Source organism: Hypanus sabinus, chromosome 11 (genome assembly GCF_030144855.1).
Source record: "Hypanus sabinus isolate sHypSab1 chromosome 11, sHypSab1.hap1, whole genome shotgun sequence".
Taxonomy (NCBI): domain Eukaryota; kingdom Metazoa; phylum Chordata; class Chondrichthyes; order Myliobatiformes; family Dasyatidae; genus Hypanus; species Hypanus sabinus.
In genome coordinates this window covers 35,084,419-35,112,009 of record NC_082716.1, presented here as the reverse complement: position 1 = coordinate 35,112,009, position 27,591 = coordinate 35,084,419, and the positions used below count along the sequence as shown (strand labels likewise).

Here is a 27,591-nt window from a genome sequence, read left to right as displayed (position 1 = left end):
ACTTACTGTTCAGTAGCTTGCTCTAGAATGAGATCCATATGCTCTCAGTCTTAAATATCTGCAGGTCCTTGGAAGTAGCAGAATATCAGATCGGTTAATTTGGAGGTGAATACCCGTTACAGTGCATGCTTCAAAAACCATTCACTTTAGTATGGTTAAATTCAAAGAAAGTGATTTGGAGCTTCACTGTGACATTTGAGATTGAGTAGTGAATTCTTATTGAGTATTGCTAAAAGAAGTATTGTGCATATTCTTATTATAAGTGTGAGATCACAGTTAGAATCTATAGTATTTCAGCCACATTCATTGCTTCTAGGGTTGGGTTGATTAAACCATAACAATTGGTTAGTAGTTCAGTATTAAAATCAGTTGAAGGACCATGATAGGTGTATTTATCTTAACAGGGGAGTCATTGAGATGTTGAATTAGTTCATTTCTGTTGGTACTGCCCAAACTCTGAGGATAGCCTTCTGCTTCAAGTTAACCTTCCGAACTGATCATCTCCGGCTTGCATTGTCGACGTCAAATGACCTGAGTTCCTGAGCTAGGATGTGAAATAGAATTCAGGTCTGTTGGGACTATCCATCAAAGTCCTGATATTCCAAATCCCAGACTTCATATGTGGAGTGGAATTTGTCTGTGATGATAGTCATAGCATATCAGCTAAATTTGGGTTTCATAGAATGAGTCCCATCTCCAGGGACAAGGGTATCCAAGATAACTACTGCATGGACATTAACTTACTCACATAGTTGGACATCTGTATAGGCCCTTGCATATATATACACACACCCTAACAATCACACTTTCCCAGTTTTCTCTTTGCATTTTGTGAGCCTCTGCTTACCTCATGGTCTACCCCACACTTGATCCTGAACTGCCCCAGAACTTTTCCATTTAAATGTTTCCACTGCTTCCACCTCCCATGAAATCCCTATTTTCAGGAAAGTAGAATTGCCCCTGCTGCTTGCCATAGGGGAGAAGTCATCCCCAGGGTCCCCACAAATATATCTGACCGGTGATTGAATAGCTGTTTCCAGAATTGGAGTGTGGTTTCACTCTTCTAGCAGCACAATGGACATGATCTTCACCCTCCCAGAGAGGTGGATGCAGCAATATCAACCGCTATTCATGGTCTCTGTTTTTGCATTCACTTCAGTCCTCGACTCTGATGATCGAGAAGGACTGAGCAGATCCTTAAATTTGATTGCCTGTGAGTATTAATTTTTCCCTTGTATCTCCTTCATAGCGACAGTGCAAGTTGTGATCTTAGCCAATCTTAGTGATCTGAGAACAGCAGACACAGGTTCAGACCAGACTTGTGTCCCTCAATGTTGTAACGTTTAACACTTCTCAGTCTTTCTCATTACAATGCTGTATGTCACTTCCAACAAACTTCCTGCTGGAGTGGTAATAAAGTATGAATGAGAAACTATTCAATCTATTTACTGAGTATTGCCTTCGCTCCAGCCCCAGTGTCTCCCCGAGTTCAATCATCAAGACGCAGCAGGCAGACAACAGTAACATATGCAAATGCAAAAGAAGCAAAGGTAATATTTCAGGTCGAAGAAGGGACAATGACATTTACACTGTTTCTCTCTTCAGTGATGTTGCTGATTTGCTGAACGTTTCAAGAATTTTCTATAATTCAGGATTACAGCATTCACAGATCTTGATTGTCAGTAAAGCTGTGTAATATCCCCTACTCTTTGGCATTTGCAGATTACAGCGTTGTATCTTGTATTTGTGTTGTCCTTTCTTGTAAAATTGAAACCTGTCGGTACCTGATCCAACCTCCATATAAATAATATAACTATTTTTCCATTTTGAAGTAGCCAATCAAGGCATTCTATTGTATTATACTAAAGTCCCCTTCTTTGGTTAACCGGGAATGAGTAATTAATTATCTCAGACATGCCCTTTGACTCAAATTGGAAGTTTGGTGAAACTAAGTTTGCCTGCTGCAATAACAAAATGTAACGTATTGTTTTATTTAAGTGATATAGTAATGTGCATATGAAATTATTTTCTGGTGAATTGACTCAACAGCTTTCTGTGGGTGGCGTGGTAGCGTTACATTTATCGGGATTCAATTCCTGCTGCTGACTGACCGTTGGTACTTTCTCCCCGTGACTGTGTGGTTTCCTCCAGGTCCTCTGGTTTCCTCCCAAAGATTCCAAAGATGCATGGTTAGGCTTAGTGAGTTGTGGGCATGCTTTGTTGGTGCCAGAGGCAAGGCAGCTCTTGAGGGCTGCCCCCAGCATATCCTCGGACTGTGCTGGTTGTTGACACACAACGCATTTCACTGTACGTTTCGGTGTACTTGCGACAAATAAGGCCAATATAATCTTATATTTTGCAGTGGTGAGATTAATGTTGATATTCACTGGAACAATTTTAAAATCTTGCTAAAGTCCTCATAAATTATTGTAATTATTACCATTAGCTTTATCACATTCTGTTGTTAACATATAGGACCAGGTCTTTCACTAAGTTCTCTGGTTTCCTGTCCTAGTCTATGCTGTTTCTTCTATTGGTAATCAGGTTTCTACCTTCTGCTGGGAACCCTATTCCGGCAATCAGAGTGAGGCCTGAGCCAGCACGGGTTTCTTTACAATGCTTGTGACTGTTTGTGTTGAGGGCTAGTGGTGTCACAGTGGCATAGCATGTAAAATGTCTGCCTCACTGTTCCGGTAACACGGCTTTAATCCTGACCTCCGGTGTTGTCTGTGTGGAGTTTGCACATTCTTCTGTGACCATGTGGGTCTCTTCCATGTACTTCAGTGTCTTCCCCACATCCGTAAGGTTTAGGTGAGTGAAGAATCTGTGTGAGGCAGTGGGAATGCAGGGAGAATTAAATGGAATTAGTAAACATAGATACTTGATGGCTAACATTGATTCAGAGAGCCAAAGAGCTTGATTCCACCATGATGACGCCTCAGCCAAACATCTGCGGTCAAACCATTTTACGCAGGACTTGTCAAAAATGAGAAATAATTTTAAAATGTGAATTACATGGAAAGAAAGAAGCAAAAAGAGTGAATACACACACACACACACACACACACACACACACACAATTATAACATTAAAGCTAGTTTAGTTAAATGAAGTAAAAGTCTTTGTTCACCTTTCTCCCAGCAGCCAATTTTTCACATTGATTTGAATGGGATCAGTATAATTGTACCAGATTAATCTGGCACATGTTCAGTGAGTGGAGTTGGGAGATCTGTCAAAATTCATCATGTCCTTTTGATTCCATGAGAAGACTGACTTGGTAAGGCCTAAGCTCATGTTGTACCCTCCATCGGGAAACTGCTTGTTATGGGTATATCTGCCTATGGGGACAACAGATCTCTCAGCATAAGCTTTGCTCTGTTGGGTGCAAGTAGACTGTGAAATCACATAAGGTTCACTGTATCGACAGGAGAAAGAAAATCTCTGCATGTAGCAAAATGATGGTCTGTTCTGAGAAGTAGATGAAGATTTGGAAATACAGCAGGATTAGGGAGTAGGGAGTAGGAATTGTGTCTGGTTGCACCAACGTAGTGGGCATGAAACATCTAGAGATCCTCATACAAAATGCTGGAGGAGTTCAGAAGGTCAGGCAGCATCTAGGGAGAGCAATAAACAGTAAACTCTTCAGGACATGTCACTCTGGATGTGACACTCTGGATTTCCAGCATCCGCAGAATCTCTTTTTCTACGTACAGATCCTCAGTTTTATGTATCAACATATTGAGAGCCTGAAATTGCCAACAATCATCTGATACTAGATTGAGTTCAATTTCCTTTTTCAGATGCACATGGGAAAGAACTAAAATAAATTTAAGTGTCTTATGTATGTAAAAGAGGAGCAGCTTTGGGCCCTATTACTGAAATTGGTATGTCTTAAATATATAGCTTCTCAGGAGGCAGGAAGGAATAGTTCTAAGCCTTTCATAACACAATTGCTGACTGGTATTCTCTGCCATCTCCACCCACGGTTTCTTTGTTTGACTTCACACCGATAGTTCCCCAGTTTATCAAGGCCCAGTTGTCCATGATCTTCCTGCTTTGGTTGGTCCACACCACTTCTTCGTGGCCCATGTAGCAAAACTGAGCATCGCTGTTACTATACCAAAGGAGTCTTAGTTTATTTTCCTGAAATGCCTATGTCATTAACAGTAGAATGTCTGTACTCATTTTGTTTTTCATTTAGTTGTTCTTTGCAAATTGCACAGTGAAAAGCAAGTGAAAGTTGAAATGTGGAATAGGGAAGATGGAGTTTGAGATCCAGAATCTGAACAGGAAAGCCCATCTGAATTCTCTTGGCAAGATGTCTTGTAAGAGTGCAATGGCCAAAAATTGATGACACAGCTTCATAGCTTGAAAGACAAAGATAGATGGTGATTACAAGTAAAGTAAATTAAACTTGCTTGGCAATTATGCTCCTGTAAAAGAGGCCAATACATACCACAAGTCTATTTTGAAGAAAGGAACTGGAAAGATGTAGAAGAAGGCTGTCAACTGTCTTGTCAGTTAATCCTTAAAATAAAACTTAATTAAACCAAGGGGAATTAAGTCCAACTTTTCAGTTAGGGCAGCTAAAGTAAAGAGCTGGACATTAAAATAAATAGCAACTCAGCACATTCATTAAAACTCGTTCATAAAACATGAGTCCCAGGTGGATAACAAAACAAGTTGAAGACTGTTGAGACACAGTTGTGTGGTGGGGAATGAACAATGGCACTGCACAGTATTGTCATTGGGAGTTAGTTCAAGAGAGACTCATTTGAATATTGGCTCTGATGTTAATCAATATATTTTTCTCTCCCTGGCAGGATTTCATCTGAGCGGAACTGTGACTGAACCAGGCACCCAGTCAGAGCCTGAAATGATCTACAGAGTGGCCATCAGTTTTGACCGCTGCAAGATCACCTCCGTAACGTGTGGCTGTGGCAACAAAGACATTTTTTACTGCGCCCATGTAGTGGCACTTTCACTATACAGAATACGAAAGGCCGATCATGTCAAACTGCGTCTTCCCATCTCTGAGACACTTTTCCAAATGAACAGAGACCAGCTTCAGAAATTTATACAGTATTTAATCACAGCTCACCACACAGAAGTACTTCCCACAGCACAGAAATTGGCTGATGAAATCCTATCATCCAATTCGGAGATCAACCAAGTACATGGTAACTATTGTAAGGGTCCTTTCCCCTCCCCCATTAATGGATGTCATTATATTGTGATGTGTTGATATGGCCATTTAGTGCCTTGGGCAGGGCACAGGCATAATCAGAATTCTATTCTCAGTACAATGGTCGCGTCTAAGTGCAATTGCTGTTGTATACAATGCCTATGCAAGGCATAATGAAAATGAAAAGAATTGATTTGAATTTCGAAAGAAGGAAAAGATATTTTTCAAAGTACATTTCTGTTAAATTTACATCTCGTGTACTGTCAAGTTCACTTTCAAGAAAGCATTACTTCATTATACCCAGTTATAAGATGATTTGAATTGTTGCAATTTGATAATTCTTGTTGCCCTTAATGAAAAGTACAGTCAGAACACAGTGTGTTTTAGTTTGTCGGGTTCCACTCCTGTCCAAAGCAATAATTATTTTACGAGATACGGTTCCACAAGCATTTGTCCCTTCTGTAGGTATCAGGTGATTTGACACCAGTGATCTTGTGGTGTTAGTTGGGATTTGAGTGTGACTAGGAGGAAGCCGATGAAATCTATAATTATACCAAAGTTAGTTTTCTATAGAATGCAAAATGCACTCAGTAACAATGGTTCCTATATGATAAAACATGGCTGCAGCTTGGATCTTGGCCAGCAGAGAGTCCAATATTTGTGTAATTGTTTAATATGGGAAATCAATGCTCCCTCTAATTTGTAATGACCAGTGTGCACAAAAATCTTGTGCTGTGCAATTTTTTGCCCAATTTTTTGACAACATGTGCACATTGAAATTTTAAGTGGAAGTAGACCTCAATAAAAACAGTATAAATAAACCAGTTCTAAAATCTGAAGACCAATCATCGCAAACTCCCCATTGTCAATTCAATCTGCATCAAAAACCAGAAAAGGAAATGTGATTGTGTATGATTGTGAAATAAACTTAGCATGTCAATGAGCTAGAGGGTGAGAACCTTCTGTGCCCAGTTTAAATTCCTTCGTGCAGTAGTAGCAAAAGATGTGTGTACACGTGTACGTCTCAGAGGGAATATTGTGTGCAATTTTGAAAGCACAAGACAGTGGCAGGCTTGCAGTTTAAGGCAAGAATCTATTGTAAGCCTTTATCATTTAAATCCTTTTTAATAAGATAGAATGGGTTCAAAAATCAAAGTTGAATTAATTTGCCTTATTTAGTGTTTTAAGTTGATAGAATTTTCCCCATATTTATATGGCAATGCATTATAAAATTTTGTTTGTTCTAATAGCATGGTCTGGTACATACAGCTTTAATAAAAATGATGAAATATTAATATAGTGGCAACAATTTCCTCTTCTCATAATGTCAGGGAGTTGCATGTCTGAAAAGAAATATAGCTTTGCAGAACTGAACGTATGAAGGAGTTAATTTGACAAGTCTTGCATGCTTAGAGATGGTCTGAATAAGCTGTTCAATGCCATGGATTTGTGGTTGAGGTTGTTTCAAAGCTATTTCACTCAAGACCTTTACAATCACTGTAAAGATGAACCTCAGACTCTGTGAAAGAGCGCCTACTGTCATTTGCATTCTTACTACCTGCAGGCTTAATTTGTGTGTCGGGTAGATATTTGAGCTTTTTAAATAATTTAACAATGTAAAAATACTCAAAGCTGAAGGACGACCAATTTTAGGAAAATAATAAGTAGAAACATAATAAATGGAGTGGGATTAAAAGCAAGTTATTGTGCACAGGTAGAGCCTCCATGAAGTATTGTCTGAACCTGTTAGTTAGATTGTCACCTTGTAACACTCTCCTGTTCAATAATAACCTCCATGTCATTTATTCTGACAAGTGAAATTTTTGATCTTCTGGTATCAGCTTTAAAACCTAAAATGAAGACCTCCCAATTCTAATTTGCCAAACTAAACACTTGCATTCTGACACAGAATGTTAGCTTGTTAGCACTTTACCCGTACAATCAGGGAAAATTCCTGACGAAGGGTCTCGGCCCGAAACGTCGACACGCTTCTCCCTATAGATGCTGCCTGGCCTGCTGTGTTCCAGCAGCATTTTGTGTGTGTTGTTGTTTTCAGGGAAAATTATGTTGGTTTTAATGTTTTTCCAATAGGCTAAACACTTCCAGCTCTATGTACAAAGTTTAGTGAGATTTGTAAATTTGTTTCCGATTTATTTCAGCTCTTTTAGTCAGGTTTTGTCATGCTGTAATATTCTGTGGTGAGCGCTGAGCTGTTGTAAGAAGGTGCTCTCTGATTTCTGCAGCACAACTGTATCCTACTGTTGGCTTTTACTATTCTCGATGCCCATCTACTGCGGATAAATGTATTTCATGAGAATATGTTGGATATGGTGGGGGTGGGTGCTGATAGTGTTAGATGACACTGTAGCTAATAAAGAGGTGATCATATTAGATTGTGCTGTGTAGCTTAATATATTTGTCATTATAAGTGTCAAAAATCATTAGCATATCTGTAGGAGTAGCTGATGATTTTTGACATCCTGCATACTAGTCCCGGATATCATGTAGGCGAAGGGAACCAGAGGAAGGTGCTAAAGTCTGTGATGAGAATCGTCTGTTTCATAAGTGTTCAATTTTACGGAGTGATTTTATATTTGCAAAGGTGAGGATATTGAAATAAGGAAGTGTGTTATCAATTCTGCACCTCAAGTCAAGGCTGAGCACGGATATCTGAGGCCTGTGTCCAGCATTTTTCATTATCTTATCAATTATGTCTGTATGACTTCAGAAATTTATCCTTTCTGTACTGGGTGACGTTTTGCTTCCAAGTAATATCCATCCCTTTGAATGTAACAAGCCTATTTGTGATTTAGAGCTATGCTGAGAAGAATACTATATCAAAATTCATATCTTGTGTCAAAGGTGGAAAACTGTTTGATTTGGGACCTAATTCAAATAACAAAGGTTTAACTTGTGGCACATTGTTTCACATAATTTACTGGTTTTCTGATTTTTCAGAACAAGCCTCATTGGATAGTTTTGTATGCAATCCAATCAGGTTAAAAAAAATGATCCTCCCTATCATATCAAGAACGTTGTCCTGATTTCATTCTGAACATCCCTCATCCCCTAATTATACTGCCTTTTCCATTGTTATTCTGTAGTTCCTTTGCTGAATATTGCAACTTTAAAACAGTCATAATACAATGCCCGTACTGCAGTCAGGGGAGTGAGATAAGGGCAATGATTACTGTTCAGAGTGGCAAAGCTAACACCGTGTCAGTGTAAAGTCTTTGCATCTTGCTTAAGTGTGAAGGTGTCCAGTTTTTTAAATAAATGTCAGTCATTCCACGTGTGAAAATATTTCACAGAAGGACTGAATGATTTGTTCTTTTCTCAGAAGAACTTGCTTGTTGTAGTTAGCTAGTTCTGAATGAGTTGAAGTAATGGCATAAATGTTTTACATTCACCTGTGGTTACAATTAATACTGAGAGCTAGTAATAAATGTGAGAGAAGTATGTACTGTATTCACTGGTTGTTAAATATTTTAAACAAATAACTTTATGGAATGCAAGGTACATTCTCATTTCTAAAGTGTACTTGAATGTATTTTTAATTGTATATTTTTTACTTGACGCAGTAACTTGCCTCAGTGGTCTAGTTCACAGTTGAAAGTTTCACACCTTTGAAACTATGCAGCAACATAGTTCTCATGCATTGCATGTCGTTCACCTCCCAGCCTTTAAATCTATAGATTTTTTAATTTGTGCACATAAATGGTGGTGCTTAAAATTAATATAAATCTATTTGTTTGTGAATCATAGCAAAGTTTGTATTTCTACATTTGGAATCTGTGGCTGTAAAATCATAGTAATCCTTTGTTTTCCCCACTTAAGTCAATCTTACAAAGAACCCAAAAAGCCATACTTCCATGATTCAAAAATCTAGACTCAGCCCAAAAAATGTTTTTTCCCAAATAGAGTTATTAGGAATAAATAGCTTGTACACATTATTTGTATTTTAGCAGTTAAGTAGATACAGTGCAAAGCACCTGTAGATATTCTAGCATAATATGCTGCAATAAGGAAAAAAATGGCTTTTCTTTTCATTTTCACCTCAACATTTACCTTATAGGTAATGGAAAATACTGGAGGTAGACAACATGACCATTTGTACGTAGCTGTGCCAGTGACACCTTTTAGTAATTGAGAATCTACCACTTAACACATATGATGTGCATTCAGCTGCAAACAAATCTCCTGTCTGCGGGCCTGGGGACTGCCCATTAGTGTTTCAGAAGTAAAATTGAGGGCAAGTAATTATTTACAAAAACGGGAAGCTGCTGGGGACATTGAATTATTAATCCTCTGCCTGCATTCGCTCCAGGAAATTCCTAAGCCCAAGACAACAGCTGAGTATGAAGCAGCATTAAACGTAAACTCCAGGGTCAATTTTTAACCTTGAGTGGGGTGGGTTTAATGACAGGAATAGAAGGGAAGCCACAACAATCCTTATTTTCCAATTCAATCCCAGTACCTCACCCTAATGCTCACATCTCAAAGGAAGACAAAGGCTTGCCTGTCTTCAAATCTGCTTCCCCTCAGCTGAGATTCTAAATAGCCTTGCTGTTCAAGCTCCAGTTATAACTCTGGGCATATTTGCATCAATTGTCAAGGCACACACACCTTTGTATCCTTACTGATTTAAAATTGAAAATGGTTAGGATTTGAACAGCTTTTAGCTGCTTAACACCCCACATTTCTACCAGGCTAAAGGGGTTAGATAGAACCTCTGTGTTGCTGAAATAACCTCTTGATTCTAAAGAGACCCAGGAATTATTTCAATAGAACTTTCTGTCCCGTTCATTTCACCTGCTATATTACTGAAACCATGGATTTCATCAAATAATTAATCTCCACAGGATCTACAAGACATTTGAAAATATAAAATGACGAAAAAAATTGCAACATGCAGCCATTAGTCCCCTTTATTCTGTTAGTGTAAGCTTCACATCTGGTGCTCTCTACTGCCATTTTCATCTCTTGACCTGTAACATTCTGTGCAGTTCTAGTTTTATCAACTTCCTTGTGGCTGATGTGATGCTGTGATGTCTGACTGTATATTTTCGTGTTCATACATAATATGCAAACCATTACCCACTATGTGTGAAAACATAGAGATAAATATTCAAATTGGGCTCCTTGTTATTGATTTGTTGTAGAAATTGTTTTTATTATTTGCCTGTTAAAGTCCATTTTAGTGCAAGGTGATCGAAGTGGTTCATAGTGCAGAACATAGATAGATAGATAGTTTATTGCTCCCAAGGAAATTGCAGTGTCACAGTAGCATTACAAGTGCACAGATATAAATATTGGAAGAGAAATAGAAAGAATAAAAAATAAGTTGCCACAAATGGTCTAACAGGAGAAGGTCATCACTTCCCTGACTACAGGTTGACTCATTATAGAGCCTAATGGCTGAGGGTAAGAGTGACCTCATAGCGCTCTTTGGAGTACTGCAGTTGTCTTAGTCCATTACTAAAAGTGCTTCTCTGTTAAGCCAAGGTGGCATGCAGAGGTTGAGAAACATTTTCCCGAATTGCCAGGATTTTCCGTAGGGTCCTTTGTTCTACCACAGCCTCCAGTGTGTCCAGTTTGACTCCTATAACAGAGCCAGACTTTCTAATCAGTTTATTGAGCCTGTTGGCATCACCCGTGTTTTTGCCATTGCTCCAGTACACCACCGCATGGAAGGTAGTACTGGTGCCAACAAACTGGTAGAACATGTGAAAGAGAGACATGCATACTCCAAAGGACCTGTCTCCTCAGGAAGTAGAGGTGACACTGGCCCTTGTACACAGCCTCTGTGTTAGTGCTCCACTCAAGTCTGTCATCCAGATGCATCCCCAGATAGTTGTAGGTCCTCATCACATCCACATCCTCACCATCAATAGTAATAGGGAACAGTGCAGGCTTAGTCTTCCTAAAGACCATCACCATCTCCTTTGCCTTACCAATGTTGAAGAGAAAGAGTAATCATGTGGAAAGGCAATGACAGTAAGCTTGCACCAGAAAACACAATTTTGTGAGGATCTTACAGTTACCTATATGATTAGATTTCCAATAAGATTAAGCAACACAGCAGTGTGTTACAGGAGAGAGAGGTACCAACCAGTGGAGTGGTGTAGCAGCAACAACTTTGCACTCAATATCAGTAAGACGAAAGAGCTGATTATGGACTTCAGGAAGGGTAAGACAAAGGAACACATACCAATCCTCATAGAGGGATCAGAAGTGGAGAGAGTGAGCAGTTTTGAGTTCCTGTGTGTCAAGATCTCTGAGGATCTAACCTGGTCCCAACATATCGATGCAGCTATAAAGAAAGCAAGACAACAACTATACTTCATTAGGAGTATGACGAGATTTGGTATGTCAGCAAAAACACTCAAAAACTTTTATAGATGTACCGTGGAGAGGATTCTGACAGGCTGCATCACTGTCTGGTATGGAGGGGCTACTGCACACAATGGAAAGAGGCTTCAGAGGGTTGGAAATTTAATCGGCTTAATCTTGGGTACTAGCCTACAATGTACCCAGGACATCTTCAAGGAGCGGTGTCTCAGAAAGGCAGTGTCCATTATTAAGGAGCCCCAGCACCCAGGGCATGCCCTTTTCTCACTGTTATCATCGGGTAGGAAGTACAAAAGTGCACACTCAGAAGTTCAGGAACAGCTTCTTCCCCTCTGCCATCCAATTCCTAAATGGATATTGAACCCATGAACACGACCTCACTTTTTAAATATATATTATTTCTGTCTTTGCACAATTTTAATCTGTTCAATATACGCACACTGTAATTGATTGATTTATTTATTTTTCTTCTATTATGTATTGCATTGAACTGCTGCTGCTGTGAAGTTAACAAATTTCACGACATGTGCCAGTGAATATAAACCTGGTTCTGATTCTGGTTATTTAATGAAACTCTAATGATATTAGCTTGACGTAGAAAGTAAGATACTTGCCTTTCCTTTTGGATTAGCACATGGTGTTGATATGCCCATTTACTAGCTTCAACTGTTGTTCTTGATGTGGAGGGTTAGAGGTCTCAAGGCACTGCCGATATGGTCACCGTGCACTGGTGATAAAGGGAGAGGAGAAAGCTTGGGGTGATTGTTGGTTGCTGCTTTGGTTTGTAATTAACTAGTCAAGCTTTATATTTTTACTGTTCCTTTCTGTGCTTTGTGACAATTGGGCGGCAACCTTGCTGTTTACTTTAGCATTTTTGTCTTTTTTTTAATGAGGCCCAGTTGCTAGCTCAACGCTCAACCCAGCACAGGTAGAAAGTGTGCAAGAAGCCAGCTGGATTCGAACCTGGGACCACTTGTCTCAAAGTCTACTGTGGTTCCCAATACACTACCAGCCAGCTTAGCTTTATATTTTATAAATGTATTACGAGATGTCTGTACTGCAATTCCAGAATTTGGTTTTTATCTTTAACTTCCTTTGCCTCCTCTGTTGAGCTACCTTCATGGAATGCTACCAACTGTAAGTTGAGAGAATTCCTGCAGCACTTTTAGGGGCAGGTTCCAGGAATTTGGCCCAGCAGTGACAAAAGACCGGAATACTTCCAGTAATGGATAATGTGATACCTGGAGAGGTTTCCATTGTCGTCTTTATCCTTGAATATTGTTGGTTTTGGATCAAAGGAAGAATATCCACTGAAAATATAGTGGTTGCTATCCTCCTCAATTTTTTCTGTCTTGTTGAAGTGCGGCCTTTAACACCAGAGAGGCATTAATATTAGTAGCTTCTTGTAAGCCCAGGACTTTTACTGCTTATGGATGTGAAATACTTCAGTATCCATGTATTTGCAAACGGAGGTAAAATCTGTGCTGTCATCAGTGAACGATGCCTGGTGAGGATGGCCTTGAGCAGCTGAGGTTAATACCTTCAACAACGGCAGCAATATCTTCTTTGAGTTAGGAGCAGACACACTTCCCATGCTATCTGAATTCATCCTGTCTGTTCATGGATGAACCGAAACTCTGAGAGTGCGAGGCTGAATGTTCCAGACAGAACACAGAGTAAGGATGTTATAGATGACAAAGTGCTGGGTAAAATTAACTTGTGGCTGATGATTGAGCTGAGATGAATCAGAGTCTACAATTCTGTGCTCTTTTTGTTCTGCCTTAGGTAGGCAGGAAAAAATGTGTCTGTCTTCTGCACTGTTGGTTGGATGCCAATGTTGTCACTGTATTGGAATAGTTTTACTAGTTCTGCAACTTGGATCCTTGCCATAGATTGGATCGATTAACTCAGTATTCTAATGGGAATTGGTTTGATCTGTGTACTAACAGTTCCTTTCTGTGATATTGTACCGTCTTGGCAGCAAAAGGAAGGGACCAGCAAATTTTGGAAGTTCTTTTTCAGGATAAAACTTGTTTTAAACAAAATAGCCGTTAAGTTCGAATTGATTAAAAAGGAGGCTAGTTTTGAGAGTGGCTCTGTTTGAGTTCTGGTGCATAGTTTGATGTCGAAGAACCATGGCTATGAGGCTTCGGTGAAGAGGAAGAGCAGAGGTAAGCGCAGGTAGGATCTAGCAAACTTCGTCTCCACATTTGGTGAGTCACGACAGCGTTTAGGGCACTGGGTGTGGGAGATCTGGGGGAATACTGTATCCTTGAGGAGTAAACCTGTGGGAAGTGTGTCTGGCTGCAGCTCCAAGACCGACTATGTTAAGGAACTTGAGCTCTGTGCACCTAAGAACATCTGGGACGTTAAGAACCTGATAGGTAAATTTTAATGATGTGGTCTCACCTAAGGTGCAGTTTGCAGGTAGTCAGGTGACTGGGAGTTTTTTTAATATGTCATGTGCTTGGAATGTGCTGCCGAGAGTGGTGGTGTAGACAGGCTCTTAAAAAGCTCTGAGAGAGGCACAGAAATATGCAGAGAATGGGGGAATATAGGCCATGTGCATGAGAATTAATTAGCGTGATTAAGCATCATTAGCTTAATTAGGTTGGAAAAACATTGTGGGCTGAATGGCCTGTTCCTGTACTGTAAATACTCTAAATAGTTGAGTGTGCAATGGGTTCTGGTTAATTAGAATACATTGGGACCAGTGTATTTTGGGCCAATTAAATGGATGACCCAATTAGCTAAAGTTTCATGGAAATAGTTAAAAAGGTTTTTTTTTTAAAAGACAAACTACTGCTTAATTGAGTTATATATTCTGTATTTAAATGAAATCCAGAACAAATTAGAACAAACCAATGCTACTGCAGTACGATAAAGCTGTGTGTTAGTTCCTAATAGTCACTGACGGAGAAATTCATCCAATTTATGCTGCCGTGTATGGCGTGTCCAGGAGTGTAACACCTCTGGTGAAGGTGCTTGTCCAGTCCACCCTGGGGCAACTCACTCACCTTTAGTCCCCAGCAGACACCCAGCTCTCAGCTGTGGTTGCAAGTAGCTGTTTGCATGTGGCAGCGGACACAGCCTATTACACAATTCAACACGTGAGCTAAACCAAGTTGAAGGTAATCAGCGGGCCTCGTTACCTGTCTTAGCATGTTCTAGACCAGGGGTGGGCAAACTTTTTGACTTGTGGGCCACAAAGGGTTCTAAAATTTGACAGGGGGGCCGGACCAGGAGCAGATGGACGGAGTGTTTTGGTAATACACCTCATAAGAGAAAATAAAATATCATGGGATATGTAGAAAGCATGTGCTTTAATTTCAATTGAAAATGAACAAATGCATTACAACAAAATATCTATCTTTGAAGTCCCATGGTATTTAGCTATTTATTGAAATGACTTTTAAAACACTGAAAATTAAATGAATAAAATACAGCTTTTTTTAATAGTAACAGTTATTATTTTAAAGCACTGAAAATTCTGTTATCCTTCAAGATATTATCATCATCACTCTCCTCCTGACTGTCTTTATTTCAAAAACGGTAGGAGATGCAGGTCTACTTGTCCTGCTCCTTCTTATTCAATTGTCCCCTGTGCCAAAACTCAACGACGACCCGCACAATGACAGAACAGTGAGAGCGCGCTAGTATGCGGAGCTCTGTGCTCGCAAATCCCCGCAGGCTATCTCCCTTAGCCAGAACGCTGGCTAATTGTGAGCCGGTTCGGATGTGCCAGGAAATGGGTCGCCACAAGGTCACAAAGTAAAGCGCAAATGTGGAGTAATACGCTGCACCTCAACAAAGGTCAATGTATATAGAGTGCGTCATCTATTGGGAAAACGCCAGAATTGCGGGGAAAAAACGTTAACAAGGTTTATTAATATAATTTCATCAAGTTCTGCAGGCCGGATTAAAAAGCTTAACGGGCCGCATATGGCCCGCGGGCAGTAGTTTGCCCATGCCTGTTCTAGACATTTTGGACGAAATTGACAGTGAGATCTAACGGCCAAGAACGTGGTTCTACAGTGCTTTTTGGAGAGCGAAGGGCATGATAAGGCACAGAAGAAATCATGGTTATCCACAGCGACCAAGGAAGACCCCAATTTCTGACGACTACTAATATCACTGGACCCAAACTTCTGAGATTGATAGAGTGGAAATTTCCCAATGCAATGGCTTTTCCACTTTAAAAACGCTCCCACACAAGTTTCACTGTCATCATCAGATACGACAAACAACCAACATGCTGCCGTGTTCTTTTGTTTGTAAATGAACAAAATTTGCGCAAACACCTAGTACATATAATGGGCTGCCTTCATAATGTTTCAGATGATTGTCAATACCTTCAAATTCTTTGTAGTTCCTAATTTGCTAACTTGTTGAAGTAGTAGTTTACTCATTTTCACTCCCAGCCATTTCTGGTGTCTCCAAGCCTGAATGCTTGAAACCAGAGTGAGCAAAACAATTCTAATTTGTCTTACTGCTTACACCAGCCAACAGTGACAATAATCACAGCTTTTTGAACACAAACACACGTAACTGACACTATTTAAAATCTGTTTGCTGTAAGCACAGTGTAGTGTCTAATGGCCATGCAAGTGCACGTGACTAACTGTAGTTAGAATCTGTTCAGCAAGTCTCCCGTCCCAGTTAGATGGTGTAGTATCCCAAATAAACAAAGGGAATCCTGGCTATTTTCTTGATTAGTTTTTGTTATTTAAGAGTTGTCCCAAATAAATGGCTTCCCTGATTAACTGATAGACCAATTAGTCTGATTGCATTGTATTGACCTTGACTTTGCAGTATTTGCATGCAGAATCTGTGTTTAGATGAGCAGCTAGTCTAGATTACTAGTTTGATGTAATTGAGTGGTAGTGTTCCTTTATCCATGTTCAGCATTGAAGCCTACGTGAGTGCATTGAACAGGCTCTGGTGTTATGTTTTTCAAACTGCTCTCTGAAGCCATAATGCATACTCTGATACAGAGGAGGGGAAGAAGAGCCAAGAACAAATTTTGATGTGAGGGGAAAAGTAAAGGACTGGGTCAAAGCCAAGCCATGGTGGTTGATAGGAGTTACCGAATGGACAATCTGGCTGTCTTGGAGAGCGGGAGCTCACTGGTTGTTCCTGTGCTCTGGTGGCAATGTAATCAGTTTAGGCTCCATTGTGTCAGTTCTATTCAAATGGAAGTGTGCCCAAGTTTATTATCTCTGTTGGATACAGAAATCACTTTGGACAATACCTTCTGATCAGTTCAGATTTGTATTGTGTGATGTGCACTTAAGCCCTTGGAATTCGTACAAAATGCCTGCTGCAGGTGAACGTAACCTGAGCAACAATGCCCGTTTGTCATCAGGAGCTCTATTTGCTGTCATTGTGCGGCTCCTGGCAATTTAAAGACGTGCCTTCTTTTTCTTCCTTCTCTGGTTTATTTAGATAAATGCGAAGAAGGAATCAGTGGACTGAATCTTGGTTTTCCTAACTCATGTGTCAGTGTCATTGGGCTTTACTTCATTCGTCATTAGAATTGGACGTAGTTTCTTTTGATGATAAGATTTCAAATGGATTGTTCTTTCCAGGAGAGAACATCAAGATTCAAAATTGGTTAATGTCATTTTCCATATACAAGAATAAAATAATTGTTACTCCGGATCTGATGTGGCACAAAAAAAATTGCACAAGATAAAGAATACAATAATAATTCTTTTAAAAAAAATCTCTATGAATACACTAGGTAGCTTATAAAATGATGCTGGGCTATACGTCAGGTGACTGACAAAAAAAAATGGTGGCATGAGAAGATTTGGCAGCTTCTCAAGACTGCCCTGCCATTTAATGTGATCGTGGCTGTTCTGGCCCACACCTCATCTCCTACTTTGTGCCAATTCCCCAAGGCCCTCAGTTCTTTGTTCTTTCAAAAATGTATTTGCTTCCTTTGGAAGACTCTCCAGTATTTACCCTCAACAAACTGCAAATCAGAATCAGTTTTATTACCAACGGCATGTGTTGTGAAATTTGTTAATTTAGCAGCAATATACAATAAAGAAAAAAAAGTTAAAATAAATCACTAAATTACAGTAAGTATATATCTGTATATTGAATAGATTAAAAACAGTGCAAAAACAGAAATAACATTTTTTAAAAAGTGAGGTAGGTTCAATGTCCATTTAGGAATTGGATGGCGGAAGGGAAGAAGCTGTTTCTGAATTGCTGAGTGTGTGTCTTCAGGCTTCTGTACCTCCTACCTGATGGTAACAGTGAAAGGAGGGCATATCCTGGGTGATGGGGGTCCCTAACAGTCGATGTCGCCTTTCTGAGGCACTGCTCCTTGAAGGTGTCTTGGGTACTACAGAGGCTAGTACCCAAGAATGAGCTGATTAATTTTACAACTTTCTGTAGCTTTTTACTGTCCTGTGCATAGCCCGCTCTCCCCCCAGCATAACTGACAGTGACATAGCCTGTCAGAATGTTCTCCACATTACATCTATAGAAGTTTTCAAGTGTTTTAGTTGACAAACCAAATCTCTTCAAACTCCTAATGAAATATAGCCGCTGTCTTGCCTTCTTTATAGCTGCAATGGTATGCTGGAACCAGGTTAGATCCTCCGAGATCTTGACACCAGGAACTTGAAATTGCTCACTCTCTCCACTTCTTATCCCTCGATGAGGATTGATTCGTGTTTCCTCATTTTGCCCTTCCTGAAGTCCACAATCAGCGCTTTCGTATTACTGACATTGAGTGCAAGGTTGTTGCTGCGACACCACTCAACTAGCTAGAATATCTTGCTCCTGTGTGCTGATAGAACTTCCATAGAAGAGAATTCCAGAGATTCACAAACTCCTGCAAGAAAGTTTCTAGCCAGGTGAGTTTCAAATCACAATCGCCTGATCTTAACTACCTGCCCTCAATTGGGTTCCCCCACTCCTGGAAGCATTTTATGATCTACTTTGTCATAGATGTACAATTCTGTAACCTCTTGTGATAAAACAACATTTTCATCCTAGGCGTGAGTTTATGATTTGATTTTGGACTGCCTGAGGTGTCAGTATATCATTTTTTAAACAAATGTACAGCCTTAACTTTAGATTAGATTAGATTCAACTTTATTGTCATTGTACCGAACAGATACAAAGCCAACAAAATGCAGTTAGCATCTAACCAGAAATGCAAAGAATAGTGTTATTTACAAAATAACTGTAGATAAAAAGTAAGTGCTACAGCCCACAAATATAAAAGTACTGAGACAGTACAATATTGGTGCAATACTGCTAAGCACTGTGATGTGAGGTTCAGCCGGGTCACAGCCTCAGGGAAGAAGCTCTTCCTGTGCCTGCTGATGTGGGAGCGGAGGCTCCTGTAGCGCCTACCGGATGGGAGGAAACTAAAACGTCTATGGTTAGGGTGAGATGCATCCTTGATAATACTTTTCACCCTGCCCAGGCAGCATTTATGGTAGATGTTCTCAGTGGTGGGCAATTGGGTGCCGATAATCCGCTGGGCAGTTTTCATCACTCGCTGGAGTGCTTTGCGGTCCGATACGGAACAATTGCCATACCACACTGAGATGCAGTTGGTGAGTATGCTCTCAATGGTACAGCAGTAAAAGTCTCATCAGTATCCTCGGATAGAGGTGAGCTTTCTTGATGCTCTGCAGGAAATAAAGGCACTGTTGCGCCTTTTTGATCAGGATGGAGGAGTTCAGGGACCTGTACAATTGTAACTGGTCCCACCCCCTTTTGCAATAAAGGACATATGCCATTTGCTTTCCTTGCCCCTTGCTGTGCCTGCGTACCTACCTTGTGCAATTTGTGAACAAGAAAATCTAGATCCTTTTATACTTGGCCACAGTCTTTGCCCATTAAATAATAATTTGCTATTAGTTTCCTCTAACCAACACGTTTGGCATTACTTTCCCACGTTAAATACAAGTATTTACCCAGTTACACATCCTGTTTACAACCTTTGTCATATGGTGCGAGCAGAATCATCTGCAGCTTAATGTGAAAAAGACTAAGGAGCTGGTGGTGGACCTGAGGAGGGCTAAGGCACCAGTGACCCCTGTTTCCATCCAAGGGGGTCAGTGTGGACATGGTGGAGGATTACAAATACCTGGGGATATGAATTGACAATAAACTGGACTGGACAAAGAACACTGAGCCTGGATACAAGAAGGGTCAGAGCCGTCTCTATTTCCTGAGGAGACTGAGGTCCTTTAACATCTGCTGGACGATGCTGATGATGTTCTACGAGCCTGTGGTGGTCATTGCTATCATGTTTGCTGTTGTGTGCTGGGGCAGCAGCCTGACAGTAGCAGACACCAACAGAATCAACAAACTCATTCGTAAGGCCAGTGATGTTGTGGGGGTGGAACTGGACTCTCTGACGGTGGTGTCTGAAAAGAGGATGCTGTCCAAGTTGCATGCCATCTTGGACAATGACTCCCATCCACTCCACAATGTACTGGTTAGGCACAGGAGTACATTCAGCCAGAGGCTCATTCCACCGAGATGTAACACTGAGCGTCATAGGAAGTCATTCCTGCCTGTGGCCATCAAACTTTACAACTCCTCCCTCAGAGTGTCAGACACCCTGAGCCAATAGGCTGGTCCTGGACTTATTTCCACTTGGCATAATTTACCTATTATTATTATTTATGGTTTTATATTGCTATATTTCTATACTATTCTTGGTTGGTGTGACTGTAATGAAACCCAATTTCCCTCGGGATCAATAAAGTATGTTGGTCTGGCTGTCTTATATCCAGTTGAAAAATGCTTAATATCCTCATTGGAATGTTTCCCAACTATCTATTTTCAAGTCAATTGCTAACTTGAATATATCTTCACTTTCTCCCACATCCCTAAATAGTGTAATTCATCATGAGCAATTGAGTGCACGCTCTGCAAAATGAAGTGCATCTCATTGGATACTAATGCTATAAAGAAATGCTGCCACAAAAGCTGATATGAGCCAACTTGGAATTCTGATGGAACTTTGAATTTTCAAGGTTGTTAGATATCCATGTTCTTGCATGAAAGATTCACTGGTGTCTTCAGAAGTTTGTACTTTACATTGATGGCACAGTTGATGTTTTCTGTTTCACTTGAAAGGGAGCAAATAAAAGGAAAAAAGCATAAGGAAGAAGAAAGACAAGAACAGATCATTAAGAAGTTTGCTGCTTTCATGGAAACTAATTGTTTTGTGGGTATTGCATTTAGCCACAGATCTGCTAAAAGTTTAATTTTCATCAATGAAGTTGTAAAGAGAATAGTTTGCTATTGCAAAAAAAAACTTTAAAGGGTAGTTGGATTTGTAGGATATGAATGATAAGATTTCATGTTTTGGAAAATCACAGAATATTTAATTCATTCCTTCAGATTTTGGCTGGGGGTGGGGTTGAAATATTTTGCACTGATTTAAAATAATCTGTGGTATGACGTGTTTTATATAGAGAAACAAAGACTAAAATGAAGCAAGTGCTGCCAACAGAATAGGAAAACTGTAGATACAAACATGCATGTAGGTTGAGAGAATGTTGCATTGATTGAAATGAGGTGTCAGAGCTTTCTGTCAGCAGCATCCTGTGAGTATTTGGTGCTATTCCACAAGGAAATGCAAATACACCTTCTCCATTATCTGCCAGTATCACCCTGCTGTTTGATGCCATCCTGAGACAAAATGGCAAGGTGCTGACATTCGGAATCAAAAAATAGGTTTGAATCAGTTAAAATGCTTTCAAGGTTTGTTTAATTAATAAGTTTTAGAACACCTAAGCTCTTAAAATTCAATTCAGTTGTTTCAAAAATAATATAAATGTATGTGAGCAGTTACAAACTGAGGGGAGTGCAATGTCTCGTGGTCCCAGTACACATCCTCCACAGTAAGAATGCTCACCAACTCATCTTCTTTCTGAGGAGGCCGGAGAGAGCTCACAACCTTCTACAAATGCACAGTGGAGAGCGTCCTAACATGCTGTGTTCTTTGTGTGATATGGAGACTGTACTGCAGCTGACTGGAAGGCACTACAATGGGTAGTTAAAATTGTCCAATGCATCACCGGCATGAGCCTACCCAGAATCAAGGACATATATGCAGAAAGGTGCTGGAAAAAAGGCCAGAAATATCATGAAAGATCCACCTACCCAGTTTAGGGACTGTTTGTCCCGCTCCATTCAGGGAGGGGTAACGCAGTATCCATGCCAGGACCACTAGAGGCAACAGTTACTTTCCCCAAGCTGCCAGGCTGATCAACACCTCCACCCATTAACCCACTCCACCAACCCCACTGCCACTCCATACATCTTATCTAGTGTTATTCTATTTACATACAGTCATTGTATGACTACAATAATACAACTTGTTCATTGTGTTTTATAGCATTGCTTTTATATTTATAATTAATTGTGTTTTTTTTATTGTTCTTTATGCTTTTTTTTAATGCTGCATCAGATCTGGAGTAACAATCATTCTGTTCTCCTTTACATTCTTGTACTGAAGAATGACGATAAACAATCGTTAATCTTAAATTAACAACATTTTATTTTCCTGCTTTGCAGTCACTCCTCCCACTGAAATGAATTGGCTTACTGTTCTTGCACCAGGTTTAATCTGACGCAGATTTCAATGGACACAACCGCAATAACTGTTGTTATTGCTGCAAATTTGAAATGGATCTTGTTAATTCCTCACGTGGTCTGATCTGTCATGTTAAACCAAGGCTTGTTATTCTGATACATGCAAAAGCACCCACAATACCTTTTAATGAAATGGACATCCGAGGGAGCCTTCATTCCTCAACCTAATCCACCATAGTAGATCACCTGGATGCATTTGTTCAAGACAAAAATCACATCTGACAAAGTTGATTTGTGTTCCTTGATGGTGTTGATGTAAAAAGATTTGTATTGACCATAAAAGCCTTTTGACATACAAAAGTCATTTGATAAAGCACTGAAGGTGATGTGTTTGTAAAGATAGTAGTAGTTAGCTTACAATGAAATAAACTAGTTTAATTCTGAAGATGTTCTTAGATTGGAAAGACGTAAAGACCCGGTGTTCCCTAGGGACTGATAGCAGACACTATACTCTTTGTGATCTATATCAATAACTTGGACTCGAGTATTCAGTGCAGCATTTGCAGATGATGCAGGTAAATGGTCCAAAGTTACTGACAAATTTTTAAGTGCATTTGTATCGGTATAGCTGATACTCAATGGATGCAGTTGGCCATAAAGCCCTGTTTCTGTGTTGCATGACTGACCAAATTGAACATACACATGACATTAAAATTGAACACTGATATGATGGGTTGATTTTAGGAAGAAAGAATTGGGAATGGCAAGACAGCATTTTGAAGGGAGCACAGGAAGAGAGGTCTCATGATTTACATACAGGAGTTCATAAAGATAATAAGACAATTTAAACAGTACTATAAAAAAAATACACTGAAGCCACAACTTTATAATAAAAGCATGCAGAAAAGCAGTGAAATCAAACACTGAGGCATGGCAGGGATTTTTTGTATCCAATTATAGGCAACAGTTCTTGGGGCAGGTTGAGTAGAGCAGAGATTGACCAGAATTATGACCACATTACTGTGCTTTATTTATGTGGAGTCGTAAAACCTGAGATGTTTTTCTATAGACGAGAAGTTTAAAGGCGGATTGAGCAGATGGATTCAAACATTGAGTAAACTGGTTTCTATTGGCATGATAAAAATGCTAGAAACACTTATTAGGTCAGGCAGCATCGATTGGGGGGGGAATATGTGAACGATTCAGGTCAAAGCCCTTCATTACTGTGAGGAAAAGAGATGATCAGATATGACAATTTTAGGATAACTGCCCAGAGAACTTGATTTTCAATCAGCAAGTTGCTCTGAACTGGAATTCAGCTTCTGAAATGTGACCAGGTGTTAGATTTCCTCATACTTTCATAAGGGAATTGGGCACAAACATGGGAAAAATAAGTGTCAAATATTGTGGACAAAGAGCATGTTGATGGGCTGAGATGGCATAGTCCTTTCAGAAAAGCTGACACCAACATGATGGGCTGAATGGCCTACTGAACTGTAATTTGCTTTGATATCATTATTGGATATGGGACTTAATTGCATGGGATTCATAACATATTGTTTACAAAACAATAGAAGCTAACTAGCAATATATTTCATTGGCTGTGTTGTACTTCGAATAAGTGTGAACTGTAAAAGTATCTAGTTTTTTTTTCCTGGTGTATATGATGAATAAACTCTTCTTGGGGTTTCAGCTGGGTACAGGTATCAAATTAACCAACATTTCAATGACAGACTTTGCCATCTTCATCAGGGATGATGCCTGGGTATGTCTATTCCGGTGATATTTACACCCCATTTCCACCCGTCCTGATTTGTTAGATTTCTACTCTCCCACCTTGTTTACAGTTTTTACTTGGAGCGAGACCTTCATCTTTCTTAATATTTTTTCCCTTTAGTTTCATTTCAATGGCATCCTTTAGCAGGCTGTCCCAAAAACCGTTGGCACAGCACAGTATTTTTGTGCCATTGAAGTCAGCACAAGGTGCAAACTCCTGAAAAATAGGAATGAAATGCAAATTGTTTCTTTGAATCATGCACATCCCATATCTAAAAACCAAACCAGAGCGGATGGATTCTGAAAAATAAAATGACAAATCATGAACTGCCCTGTGTCCTTTGGATAAATAGGCTTTATGATTCAATCTGCAGACATTCTTAACATTTTGTAGGAGGTCATGCTGCCCATTAAGAGAAAGGATGTGGGAAGAAGAAGATGATGAAGGTGATTAAGCAAAATAAGAGCAAATAAAAACTCAGTGGCACATGTATTTTCAGTTAATTTAATGCACTTTGTTGAATTTTTAAGTCCTTTCTACACTTACAAATTAATAGAATTTTAGTCTTTTATAAAAGTTAAATGAAAAGGACATTCGAACTTTCAACAGAGGAACCAGACTGTCATAGGCCACAATGTCATTCACCCATTTCAAACAGGGAGGATTTCTATGAGACATGAGGCTATGTAAAACCATTTGCCATTTACTTATTTGAATTGTGCACCTAGACTTTAAATTTGAATCATGTTACTTCTGAGTAATTTAAGTTGCATAACACGAACTTAAGTTCAAGTGGTTACTGGTTTGTCACTGGTTACATTGGAAACAAGTTGAGATGAGAAATTAATAAGAGTGCATCTACAGCATTTGGACTTGAGCAAGTAATTTATATAATATTGATGCAAATAAAGAAGTAAGTGACACTAATATTGGTTCAGGAGTTACTTTCATAATGGCTTATCAGTAAGTTCCCAGTCCACTGTCTACTGAGGAGGTGGAGATTCTTTTTCTCTCTCTTGGGACATGATAAGAAAGAACATTTACATTATTTTCCAAAACACAATGGTACTGGGCTCACGTTGGTGAACAGCTGCAGAATGACAAATTGCACGGAATTTTACTGTCCTATGCTTTGTGTGGTTTGTAAACACTAGATTCTTCACAATGCATGGTAATTGGAATTCGTGTTTTGTTCCAGAAGGAAAACATCAAAACAAAACTGTGAAATGCAGTCTGAATTTTACAGTCTCAGCAGATATGTAGGAGGCAATGAGGCCTTCTTTGCAGAATATAAACAGGGTAATTTAGTGTGATTGTGCATGGTAAAGTGCTGTCAGATTGATTTGAGCATTCCCTTGCACTGGGCTGGAGCAGCTGCATTTCAAAAGCATAAATTATATTTGTACAGTAATCCTATTAATGCTTCAGTGACTTCTAATAATTTCTAAAATATATACTGGCAAGAAAAGGACAAAATGATGCAAAAATGTACACTTTGAGTGCCTTATTAAGTTAAAAGATTGTGTGATTAAAAACAGAAAGATGTGCCATTTTTATATAGTTATTTTGCTGAGAAGGCTACTGATGAGTAACCTGTTCTTTTTTCAGATTGGGGCTACACACAGAAGCACTTTCCTCTCCATTTCTAAACAGATTAAGAAAGGAATCTCTACCGAAGGATACTAAAATGTACCCTAGTGATTGATAATAGCAGACCACCTCAATAATCAGATCTTTAATGTAAATCAACCAGCAGAATTTAGAGGTGCAGTAAGGAGTGTTTACAGTTTCAGGACTCAGAATTTGACAGTCAATAAGCCAGCTGAAAGGTGACTAATTCAGCAGACATCAAGAAAATGATAGCAGATAGTGATTTTTGTTTAATTTTCCATGCCCAAATGCATTAACATGCTATATTTAAGCTTCTGGTCCAATTTTGACCTGCCACGAGAAATCTGACGAGGGTGCAGAATGATGCGAAATTGCCTATCAGCAGCTCTTCAAGTGTTACTGACTGCATTGCATTAAGAAGAACATTAACTTTTAAGTGAGGATAGAAATTTGTAAAACTTCTATTACAACTTATGAGAACTCTTTATAATATTTATATGAAAAACATTAACATCATAAAGGTTTCACAGCCTGCCCTCAACAAAAAGCGGCATAAACTGAATAGTTTATCTCGACAGCACTACAAAAGCCAGTGTGTTCAAGGTGGGGTGTTGCTTCATAGGTTTAAGAAAAAGTCTATTAAATAGCCTCCTGGCCGACACCATCTGCAGCAGTGACCTCAGTCCTCTCCAGGCCTAGACCTTTTCTCACTGCCACATGGTCTCTTCCTCCATCATTACCCTCCACTCACCCCAGTCTCTCAGGCTCCCCTCATTCGCCCTTTATTCCTCTGAGACCCCATCTTCCTCCCAACCCTTTTTCCCCAGACACCCCAACCCTGCACTCTCCTCTGACCCATCCAACCTTCTTCCCTCCCCTGACCCCAGCTCTAACCCCTGTTGTGTCTTCAATATTCCCTCCAAAATTTCCGTCTTTATTTTATTTTGAGATACCACATGGAACAGGCCTTTCCAACCCAAAAAGCCGCACCACCCAGTAATCCACCTATTTAACCCTAGCCTGATCACAGGACCATTTACAATGACCAATTATCCTACCAACCGTTGCACCTTTGGTTTATGAGAGGAAACTGGAGGAAACCTACACAAGCACGAGAAGGACGTATAACCTTTATAGAGAGGGCGCCGGAATTGAATTCTGAACTCCATCCCAAGCTGTAATCGTGTCATACTAACCGTGATGCTACTGTGGTGCCCTTTCTAAGGCAAAATGTTCTGTCCTCAGCAAAGTGCCTTTGTCCCTCAGAGCTCACACCTCAATGAGTTCCACAGCCACGATGAATCCAAGCTCTGCTTCCATCTCCTCCATCTTTACGCTTACTTCTTTGACAAGGACCTCCCTGCCCACCTCTCCCCACTGATGACCTCTTCTTCCATCTTCAACCTTCCTCCTCTTCTTGGACACCTTGCTCTGACCTTCTGCACACCCTAGATCATCTCTAACTGATGATGAGACATCAAATGTCTCTACCTTGCGACTCCATGCTCATCACCTCCCTCTGCTTCCCTTCTTTCCTTTCTCCATGGTTCACTCTCCTCTCCTAATAAATTTTTTTCTTCAGCCCATGACCTTTTCCACCTATCCTCTCCCAACTTCTTGCTTCACTACCTTCCCCTCTCACCAGGTCTCACCTATCACCTGCCATTTAGTACTCCTCCACTTTTTTCATCTTCTTACTTTTGCTTCTGCTCCCTTCCTCTCTCGTCCCGAGGAAGAGTCCAAACCTAAAACATTGACTGTTTATTCCCCTCCATAGATGATGTCTGACTTGCTGAGTTCCTCCAGCATTTTGTGTGTGTTGTTCAAGACTTCCAGCATCTGCAGAATCTCTTGTGTCTATTAAACAGGAAAGTCAGTTTACTCAGGAAACAGCCTAATTAAAGAACATATGGAGAAAATAAACAGGAATAGACCATATGGCCCTTCGAGAATGCTCTGCTATTCAATAAGATCTGATCTTGGCCATGCTCCACTTCCCTGCCTGGTCCCCATATTGTAAACTCTAGTAAGTATAGGTTCATTCTGCCTAATCTCTCTGTTTAGAACAATACCCCCATACTAG

The 27,591-nt window shown here is 39.9% G+C and overlaps 1 protein-coding gene across 2 annotated transcripts in view; it reads left to right on the top strand.

Annotated features, from left to right (window-relative positions):
• Positions 1–27,591, top strand: part of zswim5 (zinc finger, SWIM-type containing 5) — a 237,969-nt gene that overhangs the window by 135,477 nt on the left and 74,901 nt on the right. Inside the window, exon 2 of one of the 2 annotated variants that reach the window (XM_059984109.1) lies at positions 4,824–5,180. The exons of the other annotated variant lie outside the window; for it this stretch is intronic. Coding sequence (XP_059840092.1) covers positions 4,824–5,180 — 357 coding nt within the window. The remainder of the gene's footprint in view (positions 1–4,823; positions 5,181–27,591) is intronic. 2 annotated transcript variants of the gene reach the window in all.